This window comes from Pyrus communis, chromosome 14 (genome assembly GCF_041283825.1).
Source record: "Pyrus communis isolate YQ-2024b chromosome 14, ASM4128382v1, whole genome shotgun sequence".
NCBI classification, from domain to species: Eukaryota; Viridiplantae; Streptophyta; class Magnoliopsida; order Rosales; family Rosaceae; genus Pyrus; species Pyrus communis.
In genome coordinates this window covers 24,250,834-24,266,905 of record NC_142578.1, presented here as the reverse complement: position 1 = coordinate 24,266,905, position 16,072 = coordinate 24,250,834, and the positions used below count along the sequence as shown (strand labels likewise).

General features: G+C 37.1%; 2 protein-coding genes and 1 pseudogene across 4 annotated transcripts; 2 read left to right on the top strand and 1 right to left on the bottom strand.

Annotated features, from left to right (window-relative positions):
- The first annotated feature begins 367 nt into the window (after window positions 1-367).
- Window positions 368-5,535, top strand: LOC137713051 (mRNA-decapping enzyme-like protein). 2 transcript variants are annotated; one of them, XM_088684631.1, is made up of 8 exons: window positions 368-769; window positions 902-942; window positions 1,079-1,128; window positions 2,010-2,154; window positions 2,626-2,682; window positions 3,063-3,183; window positions 4,155-4,637; window positions 5,177-5,535. In XM_088684631.1, exons 1-8 carry the CDS (start codon window positions 611-613, stop codon window positions 5,180-5,182), a joined length of 1,062 nt encoding a protein of 353 aa, XP_088540757.1. In that variant the 5' UTR covers window positions 368-610; the 3' UTR covers window positions 5,183-5,535. The 2 variants fall into 2 exon arrangements, with proteins under 2 accessions (XP_088540757.1, XP_068308389.2); XM_068452288.2 differs by having other exon boundaries at window positions 393-769; window positions 5,012-5,535.
- Window positions 5,536-6,366: 831 nt separating this feature from the next.
- LOC137713782 (small RNA-binding protein 11, chloroplastic) lies at window positions 6,367-8,391 on the top strand. Its single transcript, XM_068453133.2, has 4 exons — window positions 6,367-6,602; window positions 7,596-7,664; window positions 7,760-7,866; window positions 7,954-8,391. The coding sequence occupies exons 1-4, from the start codon at window positions 6,482-6,484 to the stop codon at window positions 8,059-8,061; spliced, it is 405 nt and encodes a 134-aa protein (XP_068309234.1). The 5' UTR covers window positions 6,367-6,481; the 3' UTR covers window positions 8,062-8,391.
- Window positions 8,392-10,679: 2,288 nt separating this feature from the next.
- Window positions 10,680-11,999, bottom strand: LOC137713969 (putative F-box protein At2g36090 pseudogene; annotated as a pseudogene). The gene has a single exon (XR_015955542.1). The product of XR_015955542.1 is annotated as a putative F-box protein At2g36090 pseudogene (transcript).
- Between the last annotated feature and the right edge of the window lie 4,073 nt (window positions 12,000-16,072).

The window sequence follows — 16,072 nt, the reverse complement described above, 5'->3', positions numbered from 1 at the left end:
GTACTATTAAAACCTGTTTAATTTGATATTACCACAATACAGTTGTGAGATTGGTAGTAATGACATTGGTGTAAGGTGAGATCAAACTAAATAGGTCTCAATGGGTACCCATTAACAACCAATGGGTCAATTTGACACCTCTAGTCATAAGTTCTTAACTAAAACATATATACCGTGTGAAGTATTAGATTTATAACTTAAGTGATTAAGAGTGTTTATCTTTACATCTGAAATTTTATATTAGAATTTTTGTGACACAACACAAAGACGACAAATCCATGGTCACCAAAAAACATCATTAAATTTTTTGAAAAAAAAAAAAAAAAAAACAACATCATTAAATTTTGGGACTATGATCCGCATTTATGTGACAAAAATGGGCCTAAAAGGCCATACTGCAACCCGAGAAGGTGAGGCCATAATTGTAAATTCACCGGATTAAGCAAGCACAGCAAAATCTGTGCAACTCCGTTGCAGTGTTCTTCCATCACACGCTCACCCCTCTCTCTCCGCTCCCCTGGCTTCTGTAGAATTCCCGGGCAAATAAAACGGAAAATTCAAAGGAAAATCGCCGGCGCTAGGGTTTAAGTTTCTCCGGAGCCGATTAGAAATGTCTCAGACGGGGAAATTGATGCCGAATCTCGATCAGCAGAGCACCAAAGTGCTCAATCTCACGGTGCTGCAGAGAATCGATCCCTTCATCGAAGAGATTCTGATTACGGCCGCCCACGTCACCTTCTATGAATTTAACATCGAGAGCAATCAATGGGTTCGTTTTCCGAATCGTAATTTCCACTTGTCCATTTGGTTGCCCAGAAAATTATAAGAAATTCAAGGGTTTTAGAATTAATCCAAATTAAGTGTTGACTTTTTTAATTAATTACGTTTTGGGTTTTTGCAGAGTCGCAAGGATGTTGAAGGGTCTCTCTTTGTTGTTAAAAGGTAAATCTTTTTACTTTTTGCATTTTTTTGGCTCTTGTTTTGTGTCTGTTGGTTTTTGTTTTCGAAATTTCGAGTGAATGCTGATATGGTTTCGCTTAGTTATACTGATAGTTGGATTGCCTGTTGTATTGTTAAGGAATACTCAACCGCGTTTCCAGTTCATCGTTATGAATCGGCGCAATACTGGTATAAATTCTTTATTGTCAATGTTGTTTTATGTTGAAAGATATGCTCTTTGAATGTTGATAAGGACAGTTGGTTTCCATTTGATAGTCACGGTATAGATTGTAGCGCATTTTACCACTAAAATACATTTTTTTTTATTTTTACTTGATGTTTTTGCTACTGTTTATCTCAATCTACATTACCATCTATGTGCAGTGTTTAAACTTTAAATGCATGTCTGGACAGTCTCTAAGCAAAGATAAACATACATCATTTTGGTGTGCTTCCACAAAAATAAATGAAATATCTAAACTTATCGTTCGAACGTGTCACTAATCTATAAATAATTCTCAAGATTGGTTTGTTTGGATTGTTAAGAAGCTTGGACGATTTGATCTTTGTAAAGTGACACGATATTCATGTTCATGCAAGGTTGAGAAATAGATCAATGTAAAGTATAAAGTTTCATAAAGTTGATCAAAAAGTGGAACTTGTTTTCTCAATGACACATAAAATGAGTACAACCAACATGATTTGAGAGCCAAAGTTCAGACGGAATTGTTTACCTGTTACAAGAAATCTAGTTATAGCGTTGTTTTGAATCTATCAACACAATGTAAAATTTGATTTTGTAAAAGTGTGTATTATAATTTATATTATACTTTTGAATAAGGTCATTCTCTTTTGGATAGAATTCTTATTACCTTTCTGTTGAAGTAGGTTTTATTTGTGACAACTTTTAGGAAGTCGTACACTGTGTCTTCCTAGAATATCTGATTTGATCATCTATAAAACTGAACGACACTAATTATGTTGGTAAAATATGTTGTTACATACATCTATGCATATATCCCTTTAGATATTTTTTTATTTTATTAATTTTATGTTTTTATTTTATACAGATAACCTAGTGGAGAATGTCTTGGGAGATTTTGAGTATGAAGTTCAAGTTCCATATTTATTGTATAGAAATGCATCCCAAGAAGTTAACGGCATTTGGTTTTATAACGCACGTGAATGTGAGGAAGTTGCAAATCTCTTTACTAGGTACAATGTCTTTCTCATAATTCTTATTGCTTCCCTTTTGAGCACAAATTGTTTTTTAGTTTCTAAGAAAGAGTTATAGACATTTAATTGCATATCGCAGATTTGCAGGATGGTAATATAACATTACAGATTTTTTTAGGGGTATATAGTTGCACAATATATTTTCTCTTACAAGAGTTTGACATTAGTAAAGTTTACAAGTTATACAAATGCTTACATATATGTGTAACACAACACAAAAGGACAATATATGATGTTAAATGTTGAAGTTATCAGCAGCAGTGTGACCCGGGTGCATGCATAAGATACATATGGATATGCATACAAACAGAGAGCATAGCATGGGATGTACAGAAGTAAAATGGTGACTTGGAAATACTGGATACCTTAGTTTCGTGTCTGCATTAAGCTATGTGGATGTAGATGTGCCACATTTACGCATTTGGATTCTAATGCCTTTCCTTTTTACAGGATCCTGAATGCATACTCAAAGGTTCCACCAAAGTCCAAAGTGGCTTCAAGCAAAAGGTTTTACCCCCTTTCTCCATTGTTGCTCCAATTGTGTTGTATATTTTAATTGTACTTCCTGTATTCAGGTTCAGAATTGACATTTGTTCTTCAATCTTAGCCATATAAAATTAACTTCAACCTGAATTGTTGTAATGTTAGATAACTTATATAATATATTTCTGAAAAAAAGAAATAAGTGGTGGAAAGGGCCCCTAAGTTTGGTACTATCCTTGGTATGAGTTCCTGTTGTTTCTAATATTTCTATATTTCCATCTTCTCTTTTGTCAGTATAATTTTTTCTGCATATCATGAGTTGCATCATTAACTTGGGTTTGTTTATTGAGTAAATTGTGTCTTCAATGTTGCATCTAATTTTCTTTCTGCTTATTCAATTGTAGTGAGTTTGAGGAACTTGAAGCAGTCCCATCCATGTTGGTCATGGAAGGGCCGTTGGAGCCATCATTGAATCCCCCTACTGCCGCTGAGGCGCCTGAAGATTCTTCCTTTATAAGCTACCTGGTATGATTTCATGCATGGTGGCTTTTCGATCTGCTTACTTTTATGTCGTCTAGAACTTTTCCCCTATGGATGAGGGATTTGCAAGTACCAAGTGATCTAGGATAAATTAGTTAGGTATGAACTACATAACATTAGATAAAGGGGTTTGAAATGCACTACATGATCATTACAAAGACAAACAAAGGATCTAGAAATGACTCCTTTCAAGTAGTCATTTGCAAATCCCCCTCAATGCATTGCATCCAGTCATTTTAAAACCCTCCCTCGAATCTTTGTTGGTGCATTGCTAAAATTCTTTTAAGTCATAGGCATACCTGAAGAACTCATTGTTTGGGCTGTTTGAGTGAAGTTGTAGCCGAGTCCTAAGCGTTTACCTCTCAGTAAAGCATTTGGAGGTGCTAAAATTGAGTGGACTTTATTTCAATCCTTTTCCTCAGAGATGTTAGTTGAGGAAATTTTGGGATAACAAAGGCAGTTGTTTCTGTCTTTCTGATTCCTCTGAATAACAAAAATATAATTCAGAAGCAATACCAATTATAGGAAGAGTATGGGTGTGAGAGTAAGTACTTGAAGGACATTGAAATCGCAAGGGATGTTTCTTAGTGAATGCCCATGTGAAATGAATAAAAGCATATTTCTTCTAAAATTGAGAGAACTATCTTAACTGAAGTAGAGTTTACAGTTCATCCAGAAGATGAAAAAAAAAGCTTATATTGATGCTCTAATTATTACAAATGATATTGTTTCGGCTAAATTGGTCTAAAGAAACTATTTTATTTTATTTGTGATATGAGCATTCTGAAAAACCCGAATGATGTATTTGCTTAGACTTAAAGAGAATGATGTCTCTGGATATTAGCATGTCATTCTCTTCCGGTATGTTGTCTTTGCTCCGTATCTCCTTTGTCCTTAATCATTATAGCTTGTTTTCACTGATGGCTAATCATATCGTCCCCTCATATTTACTGCAGGCAGCTATGAATATTGGAAATAAGGCTTCAAATGCAACAAATTCAAGACTGCCCTATCAGTCTACTGGAACTGTTCCCACGCCTTCTTATGCACCCAGTGCCGTTTCACCCCCTGCACCAACTCCACAAATACCAACCCATTCCCATTCAGTCCCATCTACACCAACCCCCCTACATGGCTCCTCTGATCAAACCACCAGCAACAATCGGGTCGCTAATCTTATAAAGCCCTCTTCTTTCTTCCCTCTCCCTGTTTCCTCACCTCCTTTGGTCATACCACCTACCTCTTCATCTGTGCCATCTGCTGCTGTACTTCATCCACCCCTGAATCTGCAACGCCCTTATGGCACCCCAATGCTTCAACCCTTTCCACCACCAACACCCCCACCATCTTTAACTCCCAATTCTGCTCCTCCTGCTCCCAGTGATGGGCCTCTTATTACCAGAGAAAAAGTTCGAGAGGCACTTGTAATGCTTGTTCAGGTATTTTCGTGTTTTGTCTCTTTTTTGTACTCAGAATTACCTCCTGTATTCATTAAATAATTGCCCAACATATAGTGAGCACAGTAAACCTTTTCTTTTTGTCCAAAACACGGTTACTTCATAGAAAGCCTTTTATGAAATTATATTTTATATGAATTTGTGTATATACGTTGGGGGCATTAGTCTGCTGATTTATATATCAATATGTAGAAAGAAAAGAAGTCGGTGTATCAACTATAGATTCATCTTACTATGTTTTGCATGAATTGTACCTGTCTCTTGGTTGTTGACAATCAAACATTTGGCCTCCAATGTTTTAAGCATCCTCGACCTAAAGTTTTCTCATGACTGACTCTGTATTGTTATTCTTTCAGGACGATCAATTCATCGACATGATATACCAAGCATTGCAGAAAGTGCACCATACATGATAACTTAGGGAACCGATGGTGTCTTCCTCTGCATATTCGATCGAGTACAAAATCATGTAGAATAAGTTGTGTATATAGTTATATAGTTATTCTACTTCCGGTCCTCAGGAATAATGGCAGCGCAACAGCATAAGGCGTAACAACTGCGAATACTTATCCCCGCGCCGAGCTGGTCAATGTTCCTGAGGAATTTACTGACTTGGGAGGGTTGCAAGGGTGGCACTCACTCGGCCTGTTTGTTAATCCATATGTATCTCCCCCTGGACTCTTTGATGTTTGTAACACTTAGTTGAGTTTTTTTTTTTTAATTAATTATATTTCCAATGTTTAATTTGGATGAGTAATTTTGCTTTGTTAGGTGGTTTGGTTGCATTAGTAGTATTCAAACTTGTGTTAACGACCTCTAATTATGGATCTATTTATTAGTCTATTATTGAAGCTTAGCAGGTAGAGCATACCCTGAACAACTTTGTGTTTTTCGTCTTCTTTCCTGCACCGGAAGCCGGGAGAAAAACTTGCATATATACGAAGTTTGTTGTAGTGTTGTAGTTTGGCACGGTTTCACGGTGGGGCAACATGTGGGTCTCAATTGCTTTTTTTCAAATTGGTGGTTAGCGTCTTTCTCTTTTAACTTGCTGAGTTTCGTGTTCAAATCCTCGTACTTTTTATTTACAAGCAATATTCTGTACTACTTTATTTACAAGGGATATTCATACTAATTTACACCAAGGGGAGAAGGGGAAAGGGTTTGAATTATGAGATGCACTGAATTGATGAGTAAGATATGATGTACGGCCAGTTTGGAGTTGTGCTGTGAAAAAAAAAAAAAAGATGTTTTCAGAAGCAGGGGAAGATGCTTCTGGTTTTTGTTGTTTTGGACCCATGATTTTGGGGAAAAGCATTTTTTTTCATTTACCAAACATAATTTTAGCCCCAATTTTTTTAAAACGCTGCTTTTAAAATAGTTTCGGTAATGTCAAACCAGCCCGTAGTCATATGAGATGAATGAGAATAATTCTCGTTTCTTGCAAATTCATTCCTATACTAAACATGCCCTCTAAATGGACTCCATTTTTTGCTCATCATCTGAAATGGTAGTAATGCTCATTACCTTAGTGATTACCGTTGGATGAATTGGATTTGATCTATTTATTATACACAATCTCATAATTTAAACTTATGTAACGACAATCACGGGGCGAAAGAATCACACTACTTTGAGGTGCTGTACAAAAATATCTCTGTTTGGACGTGAAAAGCAGATAATTAATAATTAGACAGGCCCCCAACCCTGTTAAACCCTGTAAAAAGCGGCCCATTAATTAGTCACAAGTTTCAGAAACCCCTGCCGCCCCCCGCCCTCCTCTTCTTCCTCTCTCCTGTGGAACGAGTATCAGAGTCTGATCGTAAGCAATGGCGATGCTTAGAAGATTGGTGCACTCAAACCCTAAATTATCGTATTCCTCCACCCTTCTTCTTCCTCCCGCTCTTCTGATTTCCTGCAGGGGAATCGCTACTAAGCTCTTCGTTGGCGGTATATTACTCTCTCTCTCTCTCTCTCTGTTTTATCTCCATTTCTGTAAAGTATTCTGCTTTAAGACGAAATGAAGTTGTGTTCTCTGAATAGGAAGTTCAAATCATATTACAAGCTGTGTCGAACTCGAACATAATCGGATATCATGTTTTTTCATCCAATTTACCAAAATTAAGGAGAAAGATATAATCTTTGGTGGAATTAATTTGTTTGAGAAGAAGTGGATTGGACTAAGTTTACAAAGTGTTTGTTAGACTTGTGCTTATCCAGTATGCCCCCCCCCCCCCCCCCCCCCCCCCCCCCTTCAAAAGAGATTATACATATTGGAACAGAACACATTGAAATTTACAAATACCATGTTCCAACCCAATTCGGCGGTTATGATTTACCATTTGCTAACGGAAGACTTGGGACAAAACCGGTCGTAATGGCTTTCCAGGATTCATCCAGCCGACCCCCCTTAGTGGGATAAGGTTTTGTTGTTGTTTGTTGCTGTTGTATTTTTCAGAAATTTCTCATCAGAATGATGTATTTAAGAGCAATCATGAACTCTGTTTAGTGTACCCTTGCTCACTTTACACTTGCTAAAATCCGGTTCTTGGTGGGATGAGAAGTTATGGGAACAATTCCATTGCTTCTCTGACTCTGTATCTCTGCCATCTGCATGAGAAAATTTATGGTATTCTTGTATGATTTCACCTGTGGAATAGCTTCTTTGAGAAGAGATTATGTAATATGTATTGGGGTTTAATTATTTAAGTGGTAAAAGCAAGGTGTGGGTTTCTATAGTTCTGCTCTAGCTAGCAAAATGAACATTGGTCACCCAAATTTTTTACATTATGGCATATAAGTTCGTAGTTTTTGCATTGCCTGAAGTCGTTTAACTGCCATCAGTTTGATTTGTTTTCTCTTGTTTATTTCTCATGCAAATCTCTTTGTTTGTTGATGTTTATCCTCTTGATTTGAAAAATTCTTTGTCTCCCCGCGTTGTAGGACTATCGTTTTACACCAATGAGAAGGGGTTATCTGAAGCATTCTCTCAGTATGGACAAGTGATAGAAGGTGATTTGCATTCAAATGCAAGAATACTGAGGCAACTATCTCTAAACTGATTATATTCTGTCATCTTGTACTTAAACCTTATTTATTTTTGGCAGCCCAAATTGTATCGGACAGAGTCTCAGAAAGATCGAAAGGATTTGGATTCGTGACCTTTGCTTCAGAAGACGAAGCCCACAAAGCCCTGGAGGAGATGAATGGCAAGGTAATTCCTTGTTTTCTGTTTTCCTTAATCCATTTGAATCTTGCCATAATAAATAACTCCAAAATGACATATTCAAAACACTCGCAGCCACTGAATGGACGCGTTATTTTTGTGGACTATGCAAAGCCGAGAACCAATTATGGCAGTGGAATGCCGATTGCAAGAGGACCTCCTGATTCAATAAAAGACGGTTGATCTACTTATGCAAGGTCTTCTATTCGCTGGGAGGCACTTGCAGGAAGGATTAAATGCATGGAAAATCAAATTCATGTGAGTTTGCTGTATTATCTTATCCTCAAAAACAACTCAGAAGCACAGCCAAGGCACGACAAAGCAAGTAAGATCGTATAGAATATTTCATCAGATTTCTTACAACCTCCAAATTCACTGGATGGAAATTTGATAAACATACCAAATTCTTTCAAACGCTATATAGTTTGGTAAGGATAAAGAATTCCTGGAAGGTTGGACTAGCAAATAATGAAGATGTATTGCTTTTGTTTATATAAGCATGCTTTTCAAGTATTTGTTTACCCTTCCCATTTCATGTATCGCTTTTGTTTTCCTTCCTTTCTCAATGCTCGTAACTCATTATGTTGAATCCAACCTTATGCTTGGCTTGTGCTTAGGATTTTATTTGAGGTAGACTGAGCAAGAGAAGGAAACTTATGTCTCATTGATGTATGTCACCTTTTATCTCTCTCGTCACATGATGGGCGAGGTAGGAGGGGGCGTGATAGAGATAGGAAGAGGGGTGGCATACAATCATTGGAAGTGCATGTGACAATCAGCTCATGCGCGTCTAGGTAACTTTTTGCCATTAATGCAGTGGGGCGTAGGTAGGGCCCACAGTTGCATCAATGATTGGGAGTCACTCACATGCGCATGAGCGATGTCCCGCGATGTCCCTAAAAGAAAACCCGTGCCTTTTTCCTGGAAGATATTTTCGGAAGGAGAAGGGCCTTCGGGAGACCATCAATGCTTTCTTTCTCACACACACACTCGTGTTGCATTCGTTGAGATTTAAAAAGAATTTTCTGATTCATACGATCCTTTTGCCTTTTGGGATGTGAATTTGTAGAAGCATTAAGTCCATATGAAGCTTGTGACATAAACAATCAAATTGCAGCTGGAAGCCTAAAACTTTGGTACTACATTTTGGGAGAAATGTAAACAATAAGCCAAATTATAGACCCACAAAAACATATGAATCTGTACTCTTTCATATTTTGCGGTTTCTTGTAAGTTGCAAAAATCCAGAACCAACCTGCTCTTGGCATGTTGCTGCTAAATGGCAAACGTTGTCAAAAGAGATGTGGACATCCCATCAGATTCTAGTCACCTAAGAGATCAGTGGCACATCTCACTAATTTTAGAGGCTTAGCAAACGAGTTGTGTTTTTCGTATTGGTGTTGTACCCATTATCTTAACGGGTTGTGTCGTGTCAAATTCTTTATCTTAATAGGTGACCCGATAACGACCCGACTTGTTAACAACTCGTGTTGTTTCGTGTCAGGTTAACGAGCCATGCAAAAAATTGTCAAGCCTAACGTCTAGATATGGTAAATGATATCTTATTGGGTTATTAATAGGTAATCCAAAAATGATCCGACTCGTTAACAGATTTTTACTGGTAACCCAATAACGGTCTAATTTGTTAATAGATTAATTCGAAACCTGTTATTTTCGTGTCAAGTTAACGGGTTTCTCTGTTAAAAAAGCAATTGCAAAGTGGCTCCATACCCTCTCAAGAAAACAAAACACAGGAGACTTGAGAGAGACTTAACGCCTTCCTTTTCCTCCTGCTCCATTTTTGTAAATGGCTTTCCTCGTGAGTTAACAACCTACTTCCCACCGGCTTTCTTGGCCATTGTCGACTCAAAAAAAGGGCAAATCATGCCATCATGGTCCTTTACAATCCGAACATTTCCTCAATTTTTAATTGCCGGCTGAATTAGTTGAAGTAAGGACCCCTTTTACGTCCTTTCTTTAGATGCTTTCCTTCATAACTCACATACTTCCATTCATCCCCTAATGACATTTTTTTAATGTACTCAGCATACGGAGCAGTACATCTTATGTTATTATACAAGAGGAGGGAAATTATGTATTTATTTTTTTTAAGTGTCCCTCCATTTGTGTGATAAAATATGGTCAGACATACTGAAAAATTTCTCCATGCCCTACGCTCTACATTTAGTAACAAAAAATCGGGTTTTTCGGAAATATTAATTGACATTCATATTTTATGGAACATCAATGTCTATAGAAATCTCTTTATGTTATTATTCAAGTGGAGAGATTTTTTTTTTCTTCAACTGTCCCTCTATTTGTGTAATAAGATGATGGCTTAGTTGTCCGTGTTTGAAAAATATCTCCACGCCCTACACTCTACATTTATTAACAAAAAAATCGGGTTTTTTGGAAATGTTAATTGACGCTCATATTTTGTGGAAGCATCGATATCGATATAAATTTCGAAGGTTAAAATGGTTGAAATACATTTAAGAAATACTAAGGGCTGGTTTGGTATTGCTGTGCTTTGAAGAAGAAAAAAAATGTTTTTGTTGTGCTGTGAGAATAAGCTCATTTTTGCTGCTTCATATTTTCAGCTTTTTTTCATCCAAAACTGTGAAAATAAACTGTTTATAAGTGTTTACCAAACATCTTTTTTAGCTCAATTTTTTTTATACCCACTTTTTATAAAAGTATCTCAGTACCAAATCAGTACTAAGTTGATTAAGCATTCATCAATTAACCATACATGTTTGGTAGAGTAGTATATCCATGACAAATTTATTATAAATAAAACATTTTGTGCCACTCACATCATTTTCTTAATTTCTTATTTATAAGAACATGTTGATATTGAGCCTATATCGTTTTTTCGGTTTCCCTATACTTGTCTACATATGTCTACATATTTTTTCCCTAACCCATTGGAAGAAAATAGCTGAGAAAATAAATAAAAATCATCTGCACAAAATAAATAGCCAAAAGACGAAAAAGCCCAATACCCCAAAAGCCACACACAAAGTATCTAATGTCCCTTCAGTCCTCAGCTTCCTCTCCTTCCTTTCCTTCTTCCTCTCCAAGTACTCTGCGTACCTCTTCCTTCCTTCCGCCACCCTCCTCGTCCCCTTTCTTCCCTTTCTGCCCTTCAACGCCCTCTCCAAAATTACCAAACCCTCCCTGCCGTTCAAGTGCATTCCGTCCATGTCCTCCACCTGCAAGCTCACCTCCCTTATCTGCATCTCCCCTCCCCCCGACCCCCCGCACGTGACCAATATCCCGCACTGCACGTGCTCCGACGCCGTCCCTTTCTCCCCCGGCAGAATCGACGCGAACCGCGCGTGCACCTCGCCGCTTAGCCAGTGCCGCTGTACCGACACCGGCGAGTGGCTTGAGAGGTTCATCGCCCGCCGTCCGGTCGGGTCGATCATGATCCAGCTCAGTGTCAGATCGTCCCCCAGGTCGCGACAGGTGTCGGCCTCCTGCCCCTCCGGGTACTTGATTTGGGTGGGGACCACGTCCTTGGGGTCCAGCAGGTCAATCCGGAACGGCGAGCACCGGAACCACCCGGTCACGGTCTCCGTCTCGATGACCTTGCTCAGGATGAGCTTGCCGCCGTGGTAGATATCGACGGCGGAGATTAACTCGCACGGACGGTCCTGATCGTGTTTTGGCGCGATACCGGAGGTTGCGGTTGCGGTGTTGGGTTCCAGATTGGCGAGGAGAGGGAAGGAGTCGGAGAAGAAGGAGAGCGGGCCGGCGGGGAACGTGGAGATGACTTGGCGGACACGTGGCGTGGAGGTGGAAGGCCACGTGGAGTGGCAGACGTTGGCCCAGAGGGGCTGGTGGAAGGCGAGCGCGTGGAGTTCGGAGGAGGTGCAGGCGGCGGAGGCGAGCGTGGGGCCGTCGACGCGGGTGAGGATGTGGGTTCGGATTATGTCCGGATGTACGGCGGATATTGAGGCGGAGCTGGCTTCGTCGGCGTCGGTGGACGGCGGTGGGTGGGAGTAGCAAGCCATTTGGGAGTGCAGATTGCTTTTTCCAATTAGTTTGGGGTACACCGAAGAAGACTGAAGAGAGAGGTTTGTATTTTGGGGTTTATATAGCAACGTAATGAGGGGACAATGCCAAAGTCAAGAGCTCCTTAATTATTGACCTTGGGTTTGGAATTTAATTACGAGATTGCCATTTACATTTTCTCTCTGGGTTTGCTTGATGTTTGACTGCTCAGCCGGTACTCATCATCGGGTCATTGTACAACACTTTCCTTTGACGTGTAAAGTGATAAGCTGTATTCCTTCCAAATTAATCGCTTTATAAGGTTTAGGTTCGAGTTCTCATGCTAATCAGTAATCGATCTTAAAATAAAAAATTGAATTTCAATTGTGGATTATTAACGAGTTTACTAATCATTAACATATCAAAATAGATATGAGGCACACACATAGACTAAGAAATTCATTGTAAAGAGTGAAAAATAGGAATGCGTGTAACATTTATTTATTATTGCCTCACATATCTAAAAGAAAAAAAGCAAGGATTTTTGTTCCGGTTCAAGTGAATTATAAACAATTGATATGAAATCAATAACACTCATACTCTGATTTCGACAATGTTTAATAAACAATTTCAATGGGAAATCAAATGGTGATCCTCCCCAATTAGATTCCTTCCAACTAACAATAAAATACTACAAATACATGAAATCCAATGGAGCATCTAATTTTAGGGTGAATATGTCATGGTTGGAACATTAATGAATACAAAAGAATATGAATTGAGCTTTACTCTCACAAATCACAAGTTGATATCTTGGATTATCCTTGTAAGTTAGCAAACCTCCCACAACCTCATGAGGAATAGATTTTTTAGTGTATTCGAAATACAGAACGATACGTTATATTAATTATACAATTGAAGAAACACTTGAAAAAAAAAAACTTTTCACAACTTGTATAACATGTGGCATGTTGTCTCGTGTTCAAAACACACTGAAAAATCTCTCTTAAGAAGTAATGAGGCCATCTCCAATCGAGGGCTGGCCAAGGGGCTCGTTTTAGCCATCTGACCCTCTAAGATATTAATATTTTAATGAACGGTACATGGTCATATTTGCCTCCGTCTACAACCGAGGGCCAAAGGGCCGTAGAGCTCGTTTTAACCCTGTCACAAAAAACCGTCTTCAACCGAGGACCATAGAACCAAACATAATTTATTATTTAAATTTAAAAATTACAACATAATTTATGATGACATGTATTAGCATATTTTAATCAAATAAATCATCCCATACGCAACCCCACTAATATTTTAAATTATAATACTAATTTTTGGTCAATGTCATGATCGTATCTTTCTAAGAAGTTTCTTTCGTGTTATTTTAATCCGTCTTATTAGTCGATAGGTTCACCATGTAAGATTGATTTTTAATTCCTGACGCTGATTGATTTGCATATTCAATAATATTGAATAATACAATATAACAAAGGCTAAATTGAATTAACAATTTCTGTATTTATAAGGTATTTGAAAGATTATTTCTGTTAAAAAAAATTAGAAATTAAACTTTATAGTGAGTTTCGTAAGGATTCAAGTTGAAAATTAAAAGTTTTGTTAATTCTTTTGTCAATAGGTTGCATTTGAAGATTCTGAACAAAGAATGATAGTTTTAGATCACATGTGAAGTTCAAGTGCACCCTATTAACAAAAGAATTGACAAAACTTTTAATTTTCAGTTTAAATCCTAACGAATATCACTACAAAGATTTAGTTCTTAATTTTTTACCACGAGGATAATCTCTTTTGAATGCTGTATATAATTACGAGTACCATTAATCAGATTTGCCCTATAATAATTTGATAGTTGTAGGCAGGTTAAATCACCCTATCATCCTATCAAGTTTATCTAATTCAAATAGACATTTTTGCTTTTAGCTAGGAAAAGTTTATGGACATCACTCTATCATTTTCTTCATCATTTTAAAATTATCTAAAATAAAATAATATTAATTAACGATTGTTTTATAACGAATAACGATTGACATTTTCACAAAGTACTCTCCATTTGTTTACATATGTAGATTACTAATTAATAATTTGATTATTTTTTTGCACAAATTATCTTTAAATATGATTAGAATTTTGATAAATAGTTTCGTTTATGACATTTGCACGTTTAAAATGTGGAAACCACACTTGGGGTAACAAAGAGATGCACCCATAGGGTCCCATGGGGTGAACAAGAATATGTACCTAGTTTATTTGTCTGTAATAAAAAAAAAAAGATGTTACTGACACTTCAAAATGATAATTTTACACTTTTTCATTTATATTTTCTTCCTTGTATTTTTACTAATGAAGAGTGAATAATAATTTTTTTAGTGTGTCAGTAATAGCTTTTTATTTTTTATACGTAAACTTTCTTTTTTTAGAGTAATTTCTTAATTTTTATAGTTAATTGACAATAGGTAAGAAACACGCTTTCGGAAAGTTGTCGAATAGTGGCAGTGCTCAGTTCAAACAGGATTGTTCATCCTGCATTAAAATATATGAACAAGTCATTTTCCGCAGCTGTTTAGGGTTAGAGATTGTTTGATTAAGTGGACTGTTACACCAAATTCTTAAGTTTAATTAGGTGGTTTCGTTGTTTTCAAATATTATCAGTCGTCATGCATTAGTTGGTAAATACATCGAGTGCCCACTAAATCAAATCCACAGTCTTCAGTAGTCAACAATTCTTAATATAAATGAAAAGACATACTGGCTGTGGAAACATCCGAGTTGATGACCACAAAATACTGATATCGATATGGAAATGTTCGCAAAATTAAGAGTGAATATGGAAAGGAGAGTGAAATATAAACTTGATAGCTTACCAAGGTGATAATCAGTAGCTGGTCTGAGAGGATGACCAACCACATTGGAACTGAGACACGGTCCAGACTCTTACGGGAGGCAGTAGTGTGGTATTTTCCGCAATGGGCAAAAGCCTGACGGAGGTTTGCTGAGAAAGAAGGTGCACATGAAGGTGTCAGATTGGTGTGGCGTAGTGGAAGCAGAGCAAGAAGGTGTCAGCTAGGCAATGGTCGTTCGTGATACTATTCCTTTTGTTTGATTTTGCAGTTCCAGCTACAGAGCCAGAGAGAAAGATGTGGGCGTTCATTTAGGCTTCGCTAAGTAAGTAGCTGTCAAACACCGCCTTTAGATATAAATAAAGAGGGCTAATGAGTATAAAGTGAGTGACAAGACTAGACTCAAAAGTGTTAAGTTGTTCATATGCGACCTCCTATCTTTTAGTGCAAGTCTCCGTTGACCAGTGAGACGACTCTGTATCGGCGAGATATAGAAAATTCAATGAATATCGACAATATTTATCGATTCACTACAAAAAAATTTCCGAAACCCTTTGCAGATTTCAAACTTTTAAAATTTTCATGTGAAATTTTTATCTAATATTAACTAAATCTAAATGAGTTGATATACTCACCCCATTGCAAATTTCCATAATTTCCGTATTTCTATAAATTTACATATCGATATTTTCACCTATATTGTTAAGGACATTCTTTGTTTCTCACACAGTTTTCAAGAACTTCTCGACTTTACTCAGGATATTTCGTTTAAGGAATGAATGTGAATCTTAATTTTCTGAACAATGACGCCTCATTTTCATTTGTTAAAAAGTAAAATTGCTTCTCTAAATCAAGTGGAATGAATTTTTTTTTTTTTTAATTTTTTTATGGTGTTATTCATACGTTCATTTTTACTTTTCACACTCTCTCTCAATTTCTGACATCCGAATCGAATGAATTAAAAATAATAAAAAATAATAATAATTGAATATGTGAAAATAAAAAAAGATTTTGTATATAACACCAGACTACTTGGGATTAGGCTGCCTCCTACGAATTGACATGAACGATTATGATTAATTAGTTAAGTGGGAAGTTAAGTGTCTGATAATAATGAGCGTAGTCCTGGTCTGGCGGTACCATATCTATTCTCATCGAGTAATGCTATTCATACCATATTTTTGTACATATCATCTTATGTGACATTTGATGTGGACAACCACATCATTTGAATTAATCAGATTTTTAAATTTAGTTCATTATTTAATAAATAATTAAGAAAAATTAGTTAATTAAATAATGATTGTGATATACGAGGAGTCTTTCTCCTTCATTTTCTTGGG

Coding starts and splice junctions, on each gene's coding strand:
- LOC137713051 (XM_068452288.2), top strand. CDS start 611: ATGTCTCAGACGGGGAAATTGATGCCGAATCTCGATCAGCAGAGCACC. Junction 943..1,078: donor TCTCTCTTTGTTGTTAAAAG/GTAAATCTTTTT, acceptor TGTATTGTTAAG/GAATACTCAACCGCGTTTCC. Junction 1,129..2,009: donor TATGAATCGGCGCAATACTG/GTATAAATTCTT, acceptor TATTTTATACAG/ATAACCTAGTGGAGAATGTC.
- LOC137713782 (XM_068453133.2), top strand. CDS start 6,482: ATGGCGATGCTTAGAAGATTGGTGCACTCAAACCCTAAATTATCGTAT. Junction 7,665..7,759: donor GTATGGACAAGTGATAGAAG/GTGATTTGCATT, acceptor TATTTTTGGCAG/CCCAAATTGTATCGGACAGA. Junction 7,867..7,953: donor TGGAGGAGATGAATGGCAAG/GTAATTCCTTGT, acceptor AAACACTCGCAG/CCACTGAATGGACGCGTTAT.